This window comes from Hoplias malabaricus, chromosome 7 (genome assembly GCF_029633855.1).
Source record: "Hoplias malabaricus isolate fHopMal1 chromosome 7, fHopMal1.hap1, whole genome shotgun sequence".
In the NCBI taxonomy this organism is placed as follows: domain Eukaryota; kingdom Metazoa; phylum Chordata; class Actinopteri; order Characiformes; family Erythrinidae; genus Hoplias; species Hoplias malabaricus.
This window is the reverse complement of record NC_089806.1, coordinates 1,570,463-1,591,805: the sequence shown is the minus strand read 5'-3', so window position 1 is coordinate 1,591,805 and position 21,343 is coordinate 1,570,463. Positions and strand designations below refer to the sequence as shown.

General features: G+C 38.8%; 1 protein-coding gene across 2 annotated transcripts in view; it reads right to left on the bottom strand.

Moving 5' to 3' along the window:
* Window positions 1–21,343, bottom strand: part of LOC136701582 (NACHT, LRR and PYD domains-containing protein 12-like) — a 68,062-nt gene that overhangs the window by 9,458 nt on the left and 37,261 nt on the right. For both annotated transcript variants that reach the window (XM_066676188.1, XM_066676189.1), the window contains exons 9-10: window positions 15,777–15,950; window positions 2,671–2,844 (exon numbers count right to left, since the gene is read on the bottom strand). In XM_066676188.1, coding sequence (XP_066532285.1) covers window positions 2,671–2,844; window positions 15,777–15,950 — 348 coding nt within the window. The remainder of the gene's footprint in view (window positions 1–2,670; window positions 2,845–15,776; window positions 15,951–21,343) is intronic.

Below are 21,343 nucleotides of genomic sequence, written 5' to 3'. Positions count from 1 at the left end.
GAATGGAAGGGTGATCTAGAGGGATGACAGATGAGGCCAAATAAGAAGCCCAAAAAGTGTTTGCACTGCAGGAATGGAGAGAAGGCTGTTTGTCACACGGGAGAAAACTCTGAAAGAGACAAAATCCAAAGGTTCTGAGGAGCTCAAGCAAGGGGGCAAGGTAGAAAGCTGACTCAAAGATAGTGAAAATGTCTAGATGGTGATGAAAAACAGGTGCCAGAGTAGAGGCAGCATGTAAGAAGGTGAACTGAATTTGAGGTGGCGTCAAGTGCCTGAGTGCTGGTCCAAGGTAACACCTGAGGAGAGAGCATAACTGGAACTTAGTGGCTCGGAGCAGCTTGATTGCGAAGAGGAGAGGTCAGGCCCGCAGCTGCCGGAGGAATCAGTGCGAACAGTACCATAAGAGGCAGGTTGAGATGCAGTCACTAAGAGAAGCTTAGCTGCAAGCAGAGAGGCAGAAAGTAAGATCCAGCAGGAGAGAGTGCAAGCCATACAGTGGACGCAGGGCGCTGTATGTTTGTGATGGGAAGGCATAGGGATAAGTGTCCACAGCAGTTTCAGAGGAGAGAGTGCAAGCTGTGAAGTTGGAGGTGGGTGGTGCAGCCGCAAAGCTATGGGGTTGGGACAAATGTCGGTGGCATTAGAGAGGACGGCTGTAAAGGCAGAGGCAGCATTCAGCAAAACTGCAAGGGCAAGGGGATTAGGATGAACGTCCACATTAGGATAGAGGGTGCACTGTAAAGGAAAAGGTGTGGGACAGCCGAAAAGTAGAGAGGATTATGACATGGCCTGTAACAGCACCCAAGAAGACAATGAGCTGGAAAGTCAGAGACCGGGAGTAGTGCAGCAGCAATAAGTGGGGGGTGAAGGTCCACCGAAGCACCTGAAAACAGAGCAGAACCTAGACACGGTAGAGTGTGAGCAGCAAGGCAGCATAGAGGAGGGTCCAGTACGATAGTCTACAGCAGCATCTGAAAGATTACAAACTGGAAGCCGGAGGGTGGGAGGAGCACAGCAGCAGAGGAGATAGGATGAAGGTCTACAGCAGCACCTGAATAGAAAAGTGAGAATTGTAAAGTTAGAGGCAAGGTATGGCACAGCCACAAATTGAAGGGTTTGGGATGAAAGGAGGGGTGGGAAGATTAAAGAGGTGGAATGATGCGTAGAGTAGACCTACCTAGAGTAGGCCATAGAGTAGACTGCGTCAAGTGCCCAGATCGCTGGACAGGAGACAGGCCCTGCCGCAGCACCTATAGAGGTGTGCGCGCTAGAAGGTCTGAGGCATGCAGCTGCAGCTGCAATGGGGGAAGAGGTGGGTTGATAAAGGCAGGGGTGGGATGATGCATAGAGTGGACCTATGTAGAGTAGATGAAGGGATGATGAAGGGAGGGATGGAATGATAAAAGGAGGGGTGGGGATTATAAAGGGAGGGGTGGGATGATGCGTAGAGACAGATGTAGAGAGGAGGAGCAAGGGAGGGTTTGGGATGATAAAGGGAGAGGTTGTGATGATGTGTAGAAAGGATAAGAGAGAATGAAACAAGCAAGGAGGGCTGTGTCTAAATGGGTGCAATGCTGTCAATCAAGGCAGTATTCAGAGGGAAGGAGGAGCCGATTCGGAATGAAGACTTAAACATGTTGCCTGCTTTCTTTTCTAACATTTCAAATAGGACCATCTTGGCAAGCAGTGTAGGTGAACTAGTGCCCTAGTGATGTGCATAAATATTGCAGATTCCAAGTCATTATCCAATGCAGCTCAGGAAATTATATTATTATCAAAACAGCCCTCTAAGGCACCGACCTGTGAGACAACAAAGACTATAAGACATTGAGGCTGTCTCCAGCTTAGACACAACCAGAAAGGGTAACAGGAAGACGAAGAATGCTCCAGCAGGGGGCGTTGAGTCAGGGGAGAGAGAGGAGTTTGTGATGTCATCGCATTGCTATGCAGAGGCTCCATACACTGGCAGACAGGTTTCTCTCTTTAGCTGAGTGAGCAAAGGGAACGCCATTGTTAAGAGCACGTTGCTGGAACACCAAGGCTGTTCTGCCGGAGAGGAGGAAATGGGAGTCTCAAGGCACTGTAGAGCTCATAGCTGTGGAGCAGCAGCCATACAGATGGTAGATTCGCGTTCCACAAACACGAGGCAGTCCCGTAGCAGCGTAGCCGGAGATGAAGGTAAAGGGAGGCTCAAAGCCATGCGCCAGCTGTTTTAAAACAGGAGGCTCAGTGGGTTTGATAATGGCCAAACATGGCTCAGAATAGGGGGATGTGCAGGAATGACCCAGCGCGGAGGAGCAAGCTGACATAGTGAAGCAGTCGAGTCAAGATCCGTCTCCTGAACTAAATTAAGCAAATTTGTCTGATGCGGAAATTATGTGAATTTGCGGGGTATAAATAGGGCTGAGAGGAGGAGTTTGGGCGTGGTCCTACTTCCAAAATTATGTTCAATAATATATATATATATATATATATATATATATATATATATATATATATATATATATAAGCAGTGGATAATGTATGAATGGATGGATATAGATATATATATATATATATCAATTACAGAGGTGATCTGCAAAAACACTAAATCAATACAGGTTTTAAGCAAATCCATAACAAATTTGGAAAACAATACTTTATTTTTAACCCATTTGTTGAAAATCATACCTGAGAGTTTCCAGTTTACAGAGTGAACTCTTCAGTCCAGCAGAGAGCTGCTCCACTCCTGAATCCTGCAGGTCATTGTTACTGAGGTCCAGCTCCTTTAGGATGGATTTTAATGACTGTAGAGATGATCCCAGAGTTTTACATGACTCCTTGGTGAGATTACAGCCAGAAAGTCTGGTAAAACAGAGTAAATACAGCACATGGTATGATAATATGCAGTGATGATAAGGTCCATAAAGCCTTGGTGATAGCAGAGCTCTGGGTCATAATAGTCAGCCACAGGGTCTACCTTGCACAGGACCAAATAGACAGAAGTTCTTTATGAATTTTGTCCAGATAGAAACTACAGATTAAGAAAAGCTATAGTTATTGCAGCAAAAATTCAATGCCACATCCAGAGCATTGGAGGAGACTAGACCTATGAGACTAGGACTCCGGACCAGCAACGACAAAGACAGCCACACGCACCCACAGATTGACCTTCTGAGATGAGAAGAAACCTGCCCAGGAGAGACCTGCATGGGCGTCTCTCTCTCACAAGGCGGCAGATCAACGACGACGAAGAATCCCCACAGAGACCTTCAGAATGACACCAGCTCCGACGGCTGCGTCTGAAAGCCTCGGGAGAAAAGGAACGTCTGCGGCTGCAACCTCCAGGAAGTCGTGCTGGAAAGCACCATCATAGAGAAATTCCCTCATATACTAATCTCCTTGTTCCCTCATATATCGCTGTGTAGTGGATGTTGGTCATACACCGTGATACATATATCTATATATTTTATAATTTGTTTTATAGCGTTGACCTTATTCAAACTCCTATAATCTCTGATATTTGACTTAATGATATTAATTAAAGTTTATAATTGGCTTAAGCAATTAAAACGTTAATAATTAGTCTGAGAATGAATAATAATCAAGCTAAGTGAGTTCTTCAGGATTTTCAGAAATTCTAATGAACAAATTGCAAACACTGTGACTTCAAATAATGAGAGTTTTATTAATAAAGAGAAGATATTTAATTAACATAGCGTAGCCTTATAATCTCACGGTATCACAGCAGGGAAAACCGATTTTGACCTTAAGGTGGGCTAGGCACTACTGTCTTGTGATTAAATTGCTGCTAACTAAGGTTAATAAATGGTAAGTGATAAAGAGGGTTTATTTAGACATCAGCTCCTGAAAAGGTCTTAAATACGCTAGCTTACTCGTTTGCCGTTTCACCGAGCCGTCGCGTCCTGCTGTTTAATCTCCGTGTCCTGGGTTGTTCTCGTCGTTCCCACGTGGTGAGAAACAGGCCCGCTTATGGAGGATCTCTTTCCGGTTGAGTTGAAGACCTTCGATTCCAAGCTGGGCTGCGTTGATCGAGATTTCCCTTCTTTGGATTTAACAGGCGTGGCTGGTTTCCATCGGAATGGAGCGGCTTTTTAGAGTATTAGCTAGTCTCGTTGTTCAGCTTTCCAGGAGTGATATCTTCAGGGATCAGCTTATAACGTTAATATATCTACTATCGATTAACCAAAGGTTGATTTCTTATTCTGGCCACAAATAAGTTTCACCCGCTTTGATCACTCGTGAGATCACACTTCGATGGGTAATAAAACATAAACAAGATTAAAAGAAAGAAGATATTCAAATTGCTCGACGTATTAATAAAACTTCATACTCTTAGCTAATTTCGAGACGTCTCCCGTAAGCTTTTTGGATGAAGTCTGAGAGGGTTTCCTTTGTTTCGTTGTCGGCGTGGAAGAGAGAGCGTCTCGCGTTGGAGAGGTTTGGACTGGAAGCGATGTTTTCTGTTGATCTCTTTGTTGTTTCGGAGCTTCTCGGAGTTCCTTTTGAACTTCTCGAATTGTTGAACTCCTTCTCTTCTCCGTTTTGAGCTTGTTCTCTGATCTCGTCTATCTGTGTCGAACTGCCGAACTGAACTGAACTTCCTCTGAACTGATTCCGTCGGATGCTCGAAGACTCTGTTCTGCGTTGCTGTAACTTCCTTCTTTCTTGCTCTAAAAAAAAACTTAACTAAAAACTAAACTAAAAACTTAACTGCTGTTCTGCCTTGCTGCTCTGTGTTTTCAAGGCTGGCGCGGTCACGCCCTAACGGGAGGCGCTTTCTTTCTGATTGGACACAAATCCAGGCTCACGTGACTCTCGCGAGGGAGAGAGAGTAGGAGGAGGGGTTCGAATCTGTGATTCACAGGGACGGAAAAATATATTTCACGTATTGAAATCCCTTATACATTTTAGTACATATAACAATGAGTGTACTGGATTATTAATGTCAAACGTCAGTACAAGATTCCATCTTGAGTACGTTGTTTTACGTCCAATTCATGATGACACGCTGGAAAAATAAAACATTAATCCATTTTCTCTTATTCAGAGGTAGGACTTCTTTTCACGATAGAAACAATCAACAATATCCAACATTTCATTAGGAGATAGGCATTCATCTGAGGGTACAGAAAGTGACATTAATACATTTGTTTAATACACCAATAATTCAGAGTTCGACTATTTTCCGCTATCGTCTTGCGGCGACTCCGAGCGAGGCGTAGTTTCGCCAGTGTCCATTTGGTGTCGCTGTTGATTCATGCTTCGGTTGGTGATTCACGGGAGTTCACTCGAGGTCACTTTGGTTTGAACATTTGTTGATCCCCGTGAAAGATAACGAGACATTGAGGTGCCATTTTGTCATAAACGGGATTATAACCCTTCCTTTTGTTTGAGATTCCTGTCTCTTAAAAGCATTATAAAATAGGTTATCTCCTAAAGAGAGGGGGTCGTTGGGGCCATGTGTTACTTTAAAGGGTTCTTTGATGTTTAGCTTATGTGTGTGCGTGTGTGTGGGGCTTTGCACCCCCGCAGGCACAAACAGTCCTGTGGAAGGTTGGATTTTTGTCACAGACGAGAGGTCTTATTCAGACTGGGAAAGTTTTAATTCAAAACTTTCCATTTGTCATTTCGATCTGTTCATCTGGTATTCATATTTTAGGTCCATACTCCACTACAGCTGTAATCCATTTCATTATATGTATGTCTAATCAATATTCATTATTCTATTTTACAATTAAAAAATAGTTGTGTGATAAAACCAATCCTTGGTTATTTGTTTGTGTGTGCACCTTTCTTGTATGGAATTATAACTTCTAGTTCAGATTCAATTTCAGAGTCAAGAACCCACGGCGAGTCAACGAGCATAATTCATTAATAATAGTTAATTCTAGCTAATTCTGCTTTATAATATGTGAAGATGGCCTTCTTGTCTAAGCTGAAATTAAGACATGTAAGGACACTACATATTATTTAATGGCTCTCAAACATGGAGATTAGCATAATGAATAAAATAATTACTTATTAATAAAATAATAATTAATTATCATTGACTCCACTATGTAGTGCTTATGCCACTGCAATGTGTGCACAATTATTTCTGCTACAGAGTCAATTACTACCTAAACACAAGGTTGCTCACTGCTCAGCTAATCACAGTGTTGTATGTCAACAGTGCCTCTGACGAAATTCTGATCTGATGTGGGCAGCTCATCCTTAGGATGCTGTCTTTTATTAATTAAATTAATCTAATTATTAGTATGTAGCTGTAACTACTATTAGCAATTGAATTTTTAGAATTCAAGGTGTGTAAGCTGAGTTGACAATATTTAGCAATGTTATATTTAATTAATCAAATACATGTCTTTGATCATTATTTTTCAACACATGATCTCAGGGGGATTGTTGGAAAGTGATTGTTAGAATATTAATTCCATATTAATTGTAATTTAATTCACATTTTATTCTGATTCTCTTGTACTTTGTTTTAGGTCACTCTAAACTCTTTCAGAGATATTTGTCTCAATGCTTCGGGGGAAGATTGTTTATGGAATAATTGTCTGTGATAACATTCTGTATCATTTCTGAATGCAACCTAATAACAACTCTGTAAACTTTTTCATCTCTGCTCTCAAATAAAACATACTTATTTCATACATACTTCATACGCACATGACTCAATCTAATTTATTCTCAACAACCTCATTGAACACCTCAATTCAACATTTGGCCAAGACATCAAGGAGCCTTTACATCAAAAATCAAGATTTAGCTTCCAATGTCAAGTTTGAGCTGTGCTGACTTCAACATCTGCTGTGCTGTGTGAAAAGGGCCCATAAACAGAAACATCCATCCAAACCACACAGTGATAAGTTGAATGGTGCTATCCTTGCTGAAGGTAACATAGAAACTAGGCAAACCTCGTTTTGCTGGACTGCCACTTGCCATTGTCAGAGGTGTTTCTTTGCTTATGTGTGTTTTTTATGTAAGTATGTTGTACAGAAAGTACAGAGGGCAGGTAATAAATGCAGAACAAAAAGGAGCATACATATTGTTCATAATATATAACACATTCATCAGTGTTTTTTGTTTAAAGATAAATACTAGATCTACCACCAAAGAACAAAAACCAAGAACATTTGATTGATTTTAAGATTTTGAGAATTTTAAGAAAGATTTATTGAATGTTACTCTTACAGTAAAACACGTGGAATTTAATGTGTTTTTGTGCAGCTATATGGAGTTTTATAAACATACTAACACCACAAAATGTCTCCCAACCCCAAATGCACACACTCCTCTCTCTGTGTGAGATACAGTAGTGTGACAAAGCATCAAGAAATCACTTAACTAGGACCTGCCTGACAAATCCAAGTAGACCAAAAGACAAAGAATGTCATTGAGATCTATTAGTCTGGAAAAGGTTAAAAAGCCATTTCTAAACCACAGTGAGAGCCATTATCCACAAATGGCGATAAACCTTCCCAGAAGTGGCCAGTGAACCTTCCCAGGATTGGCCTGCCAAAACCAAAATTACTCAAAGTGCACAGCAACGACTCATCCTAGAGGTCACAAAATGTCCCACAACAACATCCAAAGAACTGCAGGCCTCACTTGCCTTGGTTAAGGTCAACATTCATGACTCCACCATAAGAAAGAGACAGGGCAATGGCCTGCATGGCAGAGTGAGCAAAAAAAACATTAAGGCTCATCTTGATTTTGCCAGAAAACCTCTTGATGATCACCAGAACTTTTGGGTAAATACTCTGTGGACTGATGAGACCAAAAGTTGCACTTTTTGAAAGGTGTGTGTCTCATTACATTTGGCATAAAAGTAACACAGCATTTCAGACAAAGGATACCTACAGTAAAATATGGTGGTGGTACTGGGATGGTCTGGGGCTGTTTTGCTTCTCCAGGAACTGGAAGACTTGCTGTGATAAACGAAATCATGAATTCCACGGTCTACCAACAAATCCTGAAAGAAAATATCCGGCCATCTGTTCGTGACTTCAAGCTGAAATTAACTTGGGTTCTGCAGCAGGACAATGATCCAAAACAGACCAAAACAATTCTGCAAAGATCATTGGGCCAAAATTCCCCCACAGAGCTGTGAAAGACTCATTGCAAGTTACTGCAAATGCTTGATTGCAGTTGTTGCTCCCAAGGGTGGCCCAACCAGTTATTAGGTTTAGGAGCATATACTTTTTTACACAGGGCCATGTAGGTTTGGATTTTGATGTGTGTGATCTCCCTTATAATAAAAAACCCTTCATTTGAAAACTGCATTTTGTGTTTACTTGTGTTGTCTTTGACTAATATTGAAGTTTGTTTGATGATCTGAAACATTAAAGAGTGACAAACATGCATAAAACTAAGAAATCATGAAGGGCAAACACCACTGTATAATACATGTGTTAATGTTGCCAAGCCAAGGTCCTGGCTAACAAGCCAGAAACACACACACAAACAAACAAACAAAAGCAGAGCATGTTTCTGCCTTATTTCCTATTATTCAGCAGCCGAAGGGAATTCACACACAGAATGGTTCTAAATTTTGTTTCATGAACTGGAATGTGAAATATGGCTCAATTAACAACTAGTTAGTTCTAGTTGCAATCCTACTAGCGCATGCACATTTCAACGTTAGATTTCTGTCAGTCAGTCGGTCAGTAAGTGAAAATGCCTCTTCTGGGCTGGCCAGGTAGGTGGTCCAGTAATTATCTTTTAATGGTTATTTATTTAAGCTTATCTGATGCTAAGTTAACTAATGCCTGCTTTCTTTGTAAATACATTAGTCTATTTTCTGTTTGTCATGGTGCTTGCCAAATTATAGCATATGTGTTTGTCTCAGTGGTGTGCAGAAAAAGGGTGTAAAATTAATTTGTACTGAGCCTCATCACTTTACCCAGCCTTCTAAACTCTCTCAAAAAGTCTTATCTTTTAACCCTCCCTTCTTGACATGCTCACGTTGTGGGTGCATTTCTCTCTCTGTTAATTATAATTGAGCAAGACAGAGCTGAATTGCAAGAAAACAATATTTTTGAAATTGTTGAAAGACAGACTACTGAGAAACATGATTCTGAACCTCCAGAAGTTTCTATAGATGAGATGCTTGAATGTATAAGCTAATATTTTAATGCAAGGTTTGGCTTGAAAGAGCAATGTGAAAAAAATCATAATATCATCATCAGTGATATCAACATCATCAGTTGGAAAGAAGATGGGAGTTTGGGGGTTAGAAGACATCAAACAGGAAAGTCAGAGTGAATGTCTAATGGTGCTGTTAAAGATGCTTTACATGTTTTACTTGCAGCTAAAATTCAGCTTCACATGAGTCGTTATTGAGATGACTGTCTGAAAAATAAAAACAAAAAAGAATAGGCAAAGGTTTCTGCATTGCCAGGACAGGTCCAGTCAGGAAATTGTGATGGAAAAATGCAAACTAACAATGTAATGAATGTGTAATGTGAAATAATAATGTCGTTAATCTGAAATGATTGTGATACACTGTAATCAATATGTGGAGATTATAATAGTACAGGACATGCTGTGCTTGAGGCATGACCCTTGTATGCCTTTTGAGAAGTGAAAAGTGCTTTACATTACATTTCTTTAGTTAGATTTAGGAAAGTCACCCAAAATGTAAATGTAAAACCTATTTGGGACAGGGCAACTAGACCTGACTCTCTGCAAGACATAATGCTGGCTATGGAGAAGTGAGAGTGTAGATGGTAATAGAAAGGTGTATGGCCTAATATTCCATAACATCTGGGACAGATAGCCCAATTGGGTTGTGGGGATTCATGGTATTCTCTCCTGTTTCTGGGAGAGAAGGGGTGATTCCTGGAAGGATTCCAGGGATGAGTCCAAGGAAAAGATCATGACCGTTATTTGATTGTTGTCAGCTAAGTCTATTCTATAAATGGCATTTTTGCCCACGTTCAGATCCAAGAAGAGAGCGATGGCTTTTGTTGGTTGAGTATAGAAAACTTCTGGTTCTGGGTGCTCGAGGAGCAGGGACTTAGGCATTGGTCCTATAATAAGAATTCCTAACTCAAATGGACTCATGGATTCTAGTACTGATTAGTCAACCCAAAGGAGATGAGTTAGGGATCGTTAACCCTCTGGATCGTTATCCCGCTGGTGGGATATAACTGAAATTAAATAAATTTTCTGTGAGAATTTATCCTAGAAAAAAAAATTAAACATACCCCAGAAACCTTGAATGGTCTACATTTCAACTATATATAGGTTGAAACTAAATATATTTTTATATTTTTGTGAGAGAGGAATAAACAACAAGAGGCATATCCTTGAGGTGCAAGCCCTTTTGTTCTGCCAATTCATGTGTTCTGCCATTCATATGTTAAAAACATTTTAATTGGTAGCTGCCAGTGGAGTATTAGTGGCCAAGAAAATGCATGAAAATGCCCATTTCCTTATTACCAACACAAAGCTTGTGTAGGGAAATGTTTACATACTGAGGAAGGAGTTTCATCATTGCACAATTACAGTTTACAGCTGCGGGTGCAATTTACACATCCAGGTGAACTTGCTCTAGAGAGTGAATAGTATTTCAGCTCATCTGACAAAATAAACATTATTTTGTTTGTGACAAGCATAAATGAATGTAAAACACATGTAATATATATCGTGTGAGAAAACGTTTTCATTCACACTTATTATGTAAATACAGGGAATGCTGCTGTGATGTGTAAATGGAACATTCAAGTGTAGCTTATTGTTAATCTGATGTTTGAATGGAATGTTGTACATTATTATGCAAGGCTCCTGTACCATAAGTGTAGCTTATAGTTATGCTATAATGTGTAAATGGCAGTTTGTTTAGTCATTGTGGTAATGCAATGTGTAAATGGCCTGTGTAATACTGAGTGTCATGCTATGTAGCTTATTTGTAAATATTTGTTCTCAGAAGGCAAATACATTTATTATTTATTATTTTTCAGAAATGTGTAAAATATTACACCTCCACAAAAAAGTCTGTCCAATCTATAACCACCTACAACATGTGGGACAGAAATACATGAGGCTACTTCACCACTGCTGTAACTGTAGCGTTTTGCTATACGTATGTCATATTTTACTTGAAATACAAGTAAATATTTGCAGTGGCCATTGGAATATATAGATTTACTGCTATGCAAATCTTTGTTACTGCTCAAAAGGCAATTACTCAAATTTCACATTAATTGTTTTTCAGAAATGTGGAAAATATTCCACCAACCCCCAATATCCAAATTGTCGGTCCAGCCTACAACCACAGGACAGAAACATATCATGCTACTCCACCTCTATTGTAAGTAGTGTTTTGTTATTCATAGGTCATGTGTAAATACTGTACTTTAATTTTTAGCAAATATTTGCAAGGGCTGCTGGAATGTATACTGCTATGTAGATTGTTACTGCTCACAAAGCAACTACTCACATTTTAAAGTTTTTCTGTGTTCAGCCACCATCATGGAAAACTGAAGTAAATGTGAGGTTTACCTTTGCATATGATCAGACAGAAACTAGTTTAGAGCTTGGCATCTTTTTCAGAATTGACTCATACATGTATACACACAAGGATATATAGTATGACTATCTTTAGTATAGTATAACTGTCTTTACATGTGAATTCAGTTTACATTTATCTTTGTTTACGCCAGATGTTTTTGCTTGTTTAGATTTGTTTTGTTCATTATTTTCCCAATAAATTGTGATAAGACTTTGCTTCTGGTCTCTTCGTGTTTGACAGCTGTGGGGGTAGGACAGACAAATGGGCCATTACCTTGACAGTGGGGTGGGGACCACTCATCTGAGTTTTCACACCTATCTCATGCATATTCAATGTAGGAACTAGTGACTGAGGGAAACACAGTGTCACCTTACATTTGTTATGCTTTAGGAATAAAACCACATACTATTTATAAAAACTATAATAACGAGTATGTTGCCAACACTCTTGTTTACAAAGTTCTGACCTAAAAAGTCTTGGCTAGAAATGTTTAGAGTGTGTTTTCAGAATATACAATGGAGGAATATACAATATTCACAAATAATAATTTGATCCCTTGATGATTTTGTAAGTCTACCCACTGCCAAAATATTAACCGTCTAAAATTATAAGGGTAGGTTTATTTTAACAGTGAGAGATAGAATACAAACCGGATTCCAAAAATGTTGGGACACTAAACAAATAGTGAATAAAAACTGAATGCAATGACATGGAGGTGCCAACATCTAATATTATATTGAGAATAGAACACAAATCACAGATCAAAAGTTTAAACTGAGAGAATGTATCATTTTAAGGGAAAATATGTTGTTTCAAAATTTCATGGCATCAACAAATCCCAAAAAAGTTGGGACAAGGCCATTTTTTACCACTGTGTGGCATCCCCGCTTCTTCTTACAACACTCAACAGACGTCTGGGGGACAGAGGAGACCAGTTTCTCAAGTTTAGAAATAGGAATGCTCTCCCATTCATGTCTAATACAGGCCTCTAAATGTTCATCAATGTAAATCATCTTGGGCCTTCTTTGTTGCACCTTCCTTTTTATGATGCGCCAAATGTTCTCTATAGGTGAAAGATCTGGACTGCAGGCTGGCCATTTCAGTACCCGGATCCTTCTCCTACGTAGCCATGATGTTGTGATTGCTGCAGAATGTGGTCTGGCATTATCTTGTTGAAAAATGCAGGGTCTTCCCTGAAAGAGATGATGTCTAGATGGGAGCATATGTTGTTCTAGAACCTGAACATAGTTCTCTGCATTAATGGTGCCTTTCCAGATATGCAAGCTGCCCATGCCACAAGCACTCATGCAACCCCATACCATCAGTGATGCAGGCTTCTGAATGGAGCGTTGATAACAACTTGGGTTATCCTTGTCCTCTCTGGTCCGGATGACATGGCGTCCCAGTGTGCCATAAAGAACTTCAAATCGTGACTCATCTGACCACAGAACAGTCTTCCATTTTGCCACACTCCATTTTAAAAGACCCCTGGCCCAGTGCAAACATCTGAGCTTGTGGAGCTTGCTTAGAAATGGCTTCCTCTTTGCACTGTAGAGTTTCAGCTGGTAACGGCGGATGGCACAGTGGATTGTGTTCACTGACAATGCTTTCTGGAAGTATTTCTGAGCCCATTCTGTTATTTCCTTGACAGTGATATTCCTGTTTGAGGTTCAGTGACGTTTAAGGGCCCGGAGATCACGAGCATCCAGTAGAGTTTTACGGCCTTGACCCTTATGCACAGCAATTGTTCCAGATTCTCTGAATCTTTTGATGATGTTATGCACGGTTGATGATGATAACTTAAAAGTCTTTGCTATTTTACGCTGGGTAACACCATTCTGGTATTGCTGCACTATCTTTCTGCGCAACAATGGTGGAATTGGTGATCCTTTTACCATCTTGGCTTTAGAGAGACACTGACACTCTGAGAAGCTCTTTTTATACCCAATCATGTTGTCAATTGACCTAAATAGTGTTAATTGGTCTTCCAGCTGTTTGTTATATGCTCAATTTCCATTTTCCAGCCACTTATTGCTACTTGTCCCAACTTTTTTGGATTTGTTGATACTGTGAAATTTTGAATCAACATATTTTTCCTTTAAAATGTCACATTTACTCAGATTAAACTTTTGATCTGTCATCTATGTTCTATTACGAAAAAAATATTGACATTTGCCATCTCCACATCATTGCATTCCATTTTTATTCACAATTTGTTTAGTGTCCCAACTAAACTATCCAGAAAATTACATTGTATAAAATATATAATTTACTTGCATTTTGCAGAGAGAAATAAGTATTTGACCTCCTACCAAACATCAAGAGTTCTGGCTCCTACAGACCAGTGAGATACTCCTAATCAACTCATTACTTGTATTAAAGACAGCTGTCTTAAATTGTCACCTGTATAAAAGACACCTGTCCACAGACTCAATTAATCATTCAGACTCTAACCTCTCCAAAATGGGCAAGACCAACGAGCTTTCTAAGGATGTCAGGGACAATATCATAGACCTGTACAAGGCTGGAATGGGCTACAAAACCATAAGTAAGATGCTGGCTGAGAAGGAGACAACTGTTGGTGCCATTGTAAGAAAATGGAAGAAATACAAAATGACTGTCAATTGACCTCAGTCTGGGGCTCCATGCAAAATCTCACCTTGTGGGGTATCCTTGATCATGAGGAAGGTGAGAAATAAGGCTAAAAGGGGGAACTTGTTAATGATCTTAAGGCAGCTGGGATCACAGTCACCAAGAAAACCATTTGTAACACATTATGCTATAATGGATTAAAATCCTGCAGTGCCTGCAAGGTCCCCCTGCTCAAGAAGGCACATGTGCTGGCCCGTCTGATGTTTGCCAATGAACACCTGGATGATTCTGAGAGTGATCTGGAGAAGGTGCTGTGTCAGATTAAACAAAAATTGAGCTCTTTCGCATTAACTCAACAGTTAATATTTGGAGGAAGAGAAATGCTGACTATGACACAAAGAACACCGTGCCCACTTTCATACATTATGTTTTGGGGGTGTTTCTCTACTAAGGGCACAGGACTACTTCACCACATCAGTGGGAGAATGGATGGAGCCATGTACCATAAAATCCTGATTGACAAACCCTTCCCTCCACCAGGACATTAAAAAAGGGTTGTGGCTGGGCCTTCCAGCATGACAATGACCCAAAACATACAGCCAAGGCAACAAAGGAGTGGTTGAAAAAGAAGCACAGGTAATTGAGTGATTCCTTAATTTATTCCCTTTGCTTTTTCTAAAAATCTAACTGTTACTGGCTAACACAATTATTTTTCTTGATTTCTTTTAGTGTTTCTTAAAGCCAGAAAGTTGCCATTTGAAATGCCTTTAGTTTTTTGTCATGTCTGTGATCTGCATTTTATCTACAAAATTAAACAACTGAAGGAACATCCTCAGAAACGGGTGATTCCATGATTTTTGCCAGAGGTTGTAGTTTCAGTTTTGATTCATATATAGCCCACACCTGTTACTTGCCACAGGTGACTTTAAATAAGCAACACATGCCTGAAAAAAGATATTTACCTACAGTTCAGAAAATATGCCAATCATTTTGTCTGTCCCATTTTTTGAGTTTTGCATGGAATTATATGAATTTTGTTGGAGTTTCTGTGTTTTTGTGTTGTTCAAATACACACAAAGGAAACAAACATGTATAACAAAACGTGTAAGTGCAATAATATTCTGGGAGAAATATTATATTTTATGGATTTCAGAGGTGCCAACACCTTCAGGCATGACTGTATAAGGCTTCACATATCAAATTATATAGTAAAGTGAATTAAAAATTAATTATTTATTTTTAAAAATCCAAAACTGAATCAATTCTATTTAAACTGGAATAAAATCATATGCTTATTTTAATTTTGAATTCATTGTAGTATTTTTTTATTAAAGTGTTGTTTAATAATTACAACATTTAGGAAACTGTCAAATAAATATCTGTAATGATCTTTATAATAACACATGATTAATGAATCTGTGGAGAGAATTTTGTAGAATATTAAAAGTAATAAAAAAGTAACCTTGTGTAGTTGTGTAAGTGTTGTCAGGATGTGTGTGTGTGTGTGTGTGTGTGTGTGTGTGAGAGAGAGAGAGAGAGAGAGAGAGAGAGAGAGAGAGAGAGAGACTGACTTACTGTAGTTTCTCCAGTGCACATTGTGTATCCTGCAGTAGATCAGACAGCAGTGTATATGTGTGTGTGTGTGTGTGTGTGTGTGACTCACTGTAGTTTTTCCAGTACACAGTGTGAATCCTGCAGTAGATCAGAGAGCAGCTTCACTCCGGAATCTCCTGGGTGATTGTAGCTTAGATCCAGTTCTTTCAGGTGGGAAGGGATTAATTTAAGAGCTGAAGCCAGAGAAGAACAGCCTTCATCTTTAATCATACACCCAGATAATCTGCAGAAAGGAACAGAGAATGCACAGAGAAACAACAGCTGTAATACAGTACACACATATCAATAAACTGTTTAAAATAAATCAATACTGTTATACAACATACAACACAACTGAAATTACATAGTAGGTGTTTTAGTTTTAAATTTTAAAATAGGTTTTATTCTGAGCCATTTGACCTAAGACTACAATGTAGAAGTCATTCACATCTGGAAAATAAGTCTGAGTAAATATAATATTAAATCAGACATACATGATATTACATATGCAATATTATACTGACAAAGTTCAAGAGAGACATGGAGTCAGACATAAATGCAAGGAAGGCTTTAATAAGACAAAGAACTAAATAAAAACAAAACACAAATCAGAAAATAAACACAAGCATGAGTAGCGGAAACACAATCTAAAATAAAGACAGGAACAAACAGGAAACAGCCAGGAACCAGTGTATACATACACCACCAATTCCAATGAAGTTGGGACATTATATGTAAATATAAATAAACACAGAATACAATGGTTTGCAAATACTTTTTAACCTATATTCAATTGATTACACTACAAAGACTAGATATCCCATGTTCAAACAAATAAATTTGTTTTTTGCAAATATTCACTCATTTTGAATTAAGGCCTGCAACATTCCAAAAGAGTTGGGAAAGGAGCAGGTTTACCACTGTGTTACATCACCTTTCCTTTATACAACACTCAGTAAGCATTTGGGAACTGAGGACACTAATTGTTGAAGCTTTGTAGGTGGAATTCTTACATTCTTGCTTGATGTACAACTTCAGAAGCTCAACAGTCCAGGGTCTCTGTTCTCGTATTTTGCGCTTCATATTGCACCACACATTTTCAATGGGAGACAGGTCTGGACTGTAGGTAGGCCAGTCTAGTACCCACAATATTTTACTATGAAGCCACACTGTTGTATCATGTGCAGAATATGGTCTGGCATTGTCTTGCTGAAATAAGCAGGGATGTCCATGAAAAAGATGTTGCAGCATATATTGCTCCAAAACCTGTATGTTCATTTCAGCATTAATTGTGCCTTGTGGTATGTCCATTACGGAATGATGTTGGCTTTTAATGCAGTGCCTTCTGAGGTAGTGAAGGTCATGGGCATTCAATGATGGTTTTCAGCCTTGCTGCTTACTTGCAGAGATTTCTCCAGATTCTCTGAATATTTTAATGATATTATGGACTGTAGAAGATGAAATCCCTACATTCCTTGAAATTTTGAAAACTTTGAAAAATGTTGTTCACAAAGTGGTAAACTTCACCCTGTCCTTGCTTGTGAATAACTGGGCCCTTTGGGGATGCTTCCTTTATATGCAATCTTGACACTCACCTATTTCCAGTTAAGGTGTTCACCTGTGGAATGTTCCAAACAGGTGTTTTTTGAGCATTCCTCAACTTTCTCTGTGTTTTGTTGCCCCTGTCCCAACTCTTTCGGAATGTGTTGTAGGCCTAAAATTCAAAATGTGTGAATATTTGCAAAAAAGCAATTTATCCATTAAACATTAAATATCTTGTCTTTGTAGTGTATTCAACTGAATATAGGTTGAAAATAATTTGTAAATCATCGTATTCTGTTTTTATTTATGTTTTATACAATGTCCCAACTTCATTGGAATTGGGGTTGTACAACACCAAAACAGAAACCTACATCTACACACAAGACCAGACAAATGAGCACTGATAACAAGGGGGTATATATACACAGGAACATAGGCCACAGACAAGGAACACCTGGGAAGAATAACAAGGGACAGGGACTGAGGCGAGACACTGAGGCTAAAGGAGCACATGGTAGACAGGGGACATCAGAACACACACAAATGTCTGGTAATGGCAGCCACTGTTTAAGAGGTGGCACCGCTCTGTTGCTAATCCTGAAAACTTCTCAAATACTTGGTTCTGCAAAATACTAAGCAGTAAATTGCTCCAGGGACATAGTGATGATGTCTAATAATAAGACAAGCAAAGAGAAAAGAAGAACAATGAAACAAACTAACAAATTTTGGTGCTAGAGGTGCAGCTTAACAGGCTAGCGACAATATGGATGAGGGGGCTGGGACAACAACGGTGCTTGACTGGGCTGTATCGAATGCCATACTGGCAGCAATTCACAATCTGAAAACTGAGTTTTCCTCAATTTCATGGAATCATAGCAGCCTCTCAGTAACTAGAAACAACAAAATAACAATAACAGACTTTATGGAGTGAGTAGTTCAAACAGAGTTACAAATTTCAACAGCTGAAGATGAGGTGGTCAGGCTAAAGGCTATGAAACAAGCTCTGGAGTCAAAGAATAAAGAACTGGAGGGAAAAACTTTAGACCTAAAAACAAGGTCACAACAGAATAACCTGAGGCTGGTAAACTTACTGGAAGGTGCTGAGGTATCAGACCTATGCTCATTTATGTAAAACTGGATACAAGAAGTATTGGTGGCTAAAAGCCAAACTGTTCTGGAAAGAGCACACTGTTTCAGGAAGAAGAGGTATACTAATGCTCCAACAACAAGGACAATCGCAAAATTATCCACGCTTTCTGGGCTAAGAAGGTCATCTTCTTTAAGATACAACAAGTAAGATTTTATTCAGATTCAGCTGGGGAATATCCACAAACTGCAGAAGGAGTATGACCCTGTTCAACAGGTGCTGTGGGATCAGAGGCTCCAACACTGAGTGAATATACCAGCAAGGCTTTTGGTGGCATATAAAGAAGAAACCCACATCTTCAACACTCAGACAGAGGCGCAAGACCTCATCAAGAAGATCAAAATCAAAACAAGTGAGAGCTAATTAGGACCCTAAGTAGTAGCACAATGTGGATACCTACAATAAGTCCCAGTTAGCCGGTGATTAGGGCTATTTTGTGTTCAAGAGTTTGCAGGTATTGATAGATGAGGCCCCATTGATGGTCTTAATAAGCATTTCCCTTGGGTGACATACTACATCAGAAGGATAGGAGAAATATGAACAAATCAAAATTGGCATTTAATTTTTAATAACGTCTGCCACATAATCTGGATATTGGCTCTTCAGATTTTCTCTTTAAAGTCCTAGCTAGGGTTAAAAACCTATTTCTTTATTCAAAGTTTAGCACATTTTGAAAGAGAATTTAATAATCGCAGACCATTGTGTATTTTAGTTATACAAAAGCAGCACACAATGCATTTTTGTTGATGTTTGCTAATTAGTTCCTGACTACATGGAAGTTAGATTAATCCTCATAGTGTGGAACAGTCTATGGTGATAACTGGAATCAGAGCTAATGTGGGGGGGCTCCAACCGGAAAGGAGAATTGGGGTTTACTTTCACAAATATTCAGGGAGTAGATTGTGTGTTGTTGCTTTTAAATTTGTTATGCTCCTCAAACCTGAAAAGATTATGTTAGTAGGTAATCCATTTTGTGTATATATTTTTAGGTTATTGTGTCTCAAAGGGTAGAGCCTAATTTTATTTCTTGGAACTTTAGAGATTTAAACAAACTTCAAAAAATCAAACAAGATATAAACAGGCTAAAGTATATGGACTCTAAAATTGTATTCCTACAAGAAACACATATATTAGAAGATGTTTTGAAATTAAGAAGGAGGTAGCAGGGTAATATATATATATATATATATATATATATAGTGCCCTTTACATCTTCAATGGAAAAAATTACTGATTCCCTTGATAGATGTATGTCTCTACCCATTTCACTTGTTGGTAGAATTAATATTCTAAAAATGAATTTTCTGCCAAAATTACTTTATGTTTTTTTTTTCAAAACATTCTTTTACCACCACCTATAGATTTGTTCCAGAAAATAAAATAAAAAAATATTTGGGAGATTTACATGGAAAAATAGGAGAGCAAGGTTTCGTCTCTCTTTGTATTATTTAACATTCAATAGAGGTGGGTTAAAATGTCCCAATTTACTATTGTACTACTGGGCTACACATCTAAGGTCCATTATGTTTTATTTTTTAACAAATGATAATCCTCACTGGACAGAAATGGAATCTCAGGGTCTACAATTACCTTTTCCCATGCACATATACTCTGATACTGTGAAAAAATAAGCAAACTTGTAATCAAATTGTAAGACACATGATTAAAATATGGTATGGTGTGAGAAGCATTTTAAAAGAACCATCCATCATGTCTCAGTATAGTCCAATATGGGGTAATCAGTTTTTATTCCAGGAAGAGCAGACACTACATTTAAAACTTGGACATCTAAAGTTCTGGGGAAAATTCAATACCTTTATCCACTATACTCTAATAACATGTAATTTAAAGAGCTTGGTCATTTTAATCTATAGGTGCTGGTCATAAATTTAGAATATCATGAAAAAGTGTATTTATTTCAGTAATTCTATTCAAAAAGTATAACTTGTATATTATACTCATTCATTACACACAGACTGACATATTTTAAGTGTTTATTTCTTTTAATTTGATGATTATAACTGACTAAAGAAAAGTATCACAAATTCAGTATCTCAGAAAATTAGATTATTACTTAAGGCCAATACAAAAAAGGTTTTTTAGAAATGCTGGTCAACTGAAAAGTATGAACTTGAAAAGTATGAGCATGTACAGCACTCGATACTTAGTGATTAATGCTCCTTTTTGCTGCAGCAATGTGGCTTGGCATGGAGTCCCACTCTTCACACACTGATAGCAACACCACAGGAGACATGCTAGCACAGGCTTCCAGTATCCATAGTTTCAGGTGCTGCACACCTCATATCTTCACAGCATAGACAATTGCCTTCAGATGACCTCAAAGATAAAAGTCTAAGGGGGTCACATCGGGAGACCTTGGGGGCCATTCAACTGGCCCACGATGACCAATCCACTTTCCAGGAAACTGTTCATCTAGGAATGCTCAAAGCTGACACCCATAATGTAGTGATGCACTGAGTTTGCTGGAAAAACTCAGGGAACGTGCCAGCTTCAGTGCATAAAGAGGAAAACACATCATCATGTAGCAATTTCGCATATCCAGTGGCCTTGAGGTTTCCATTGATGAAGAATGGCCCCACTATCTTTGTACCCTATATAACACACTATACCTTCAACCTAGGATTTCTCCTGCGGTGTTGCTATCAGTGTGTGAAGAGTGGGAGAAGAGGGTTGCACTGACAATACAACACAATAGGCAGCACTTTGAACACATTTTATTGGTCAGAAACTTGTAAATAACTCATGAAATAATAAAGTTTCATTAAAACCAAGCACACCATTGTTTTTCTTGTGGAATTCCCAATAAGTTTGATGTCTCACATGACCCTCTTCGCATTGAAAAAACAAAAGTTGGATCCAAAATGGCGACTTCAAAATGGCCACCATGGTCACCACCCATCTTGAAAAGTTTCCCCCCTCCCATATAC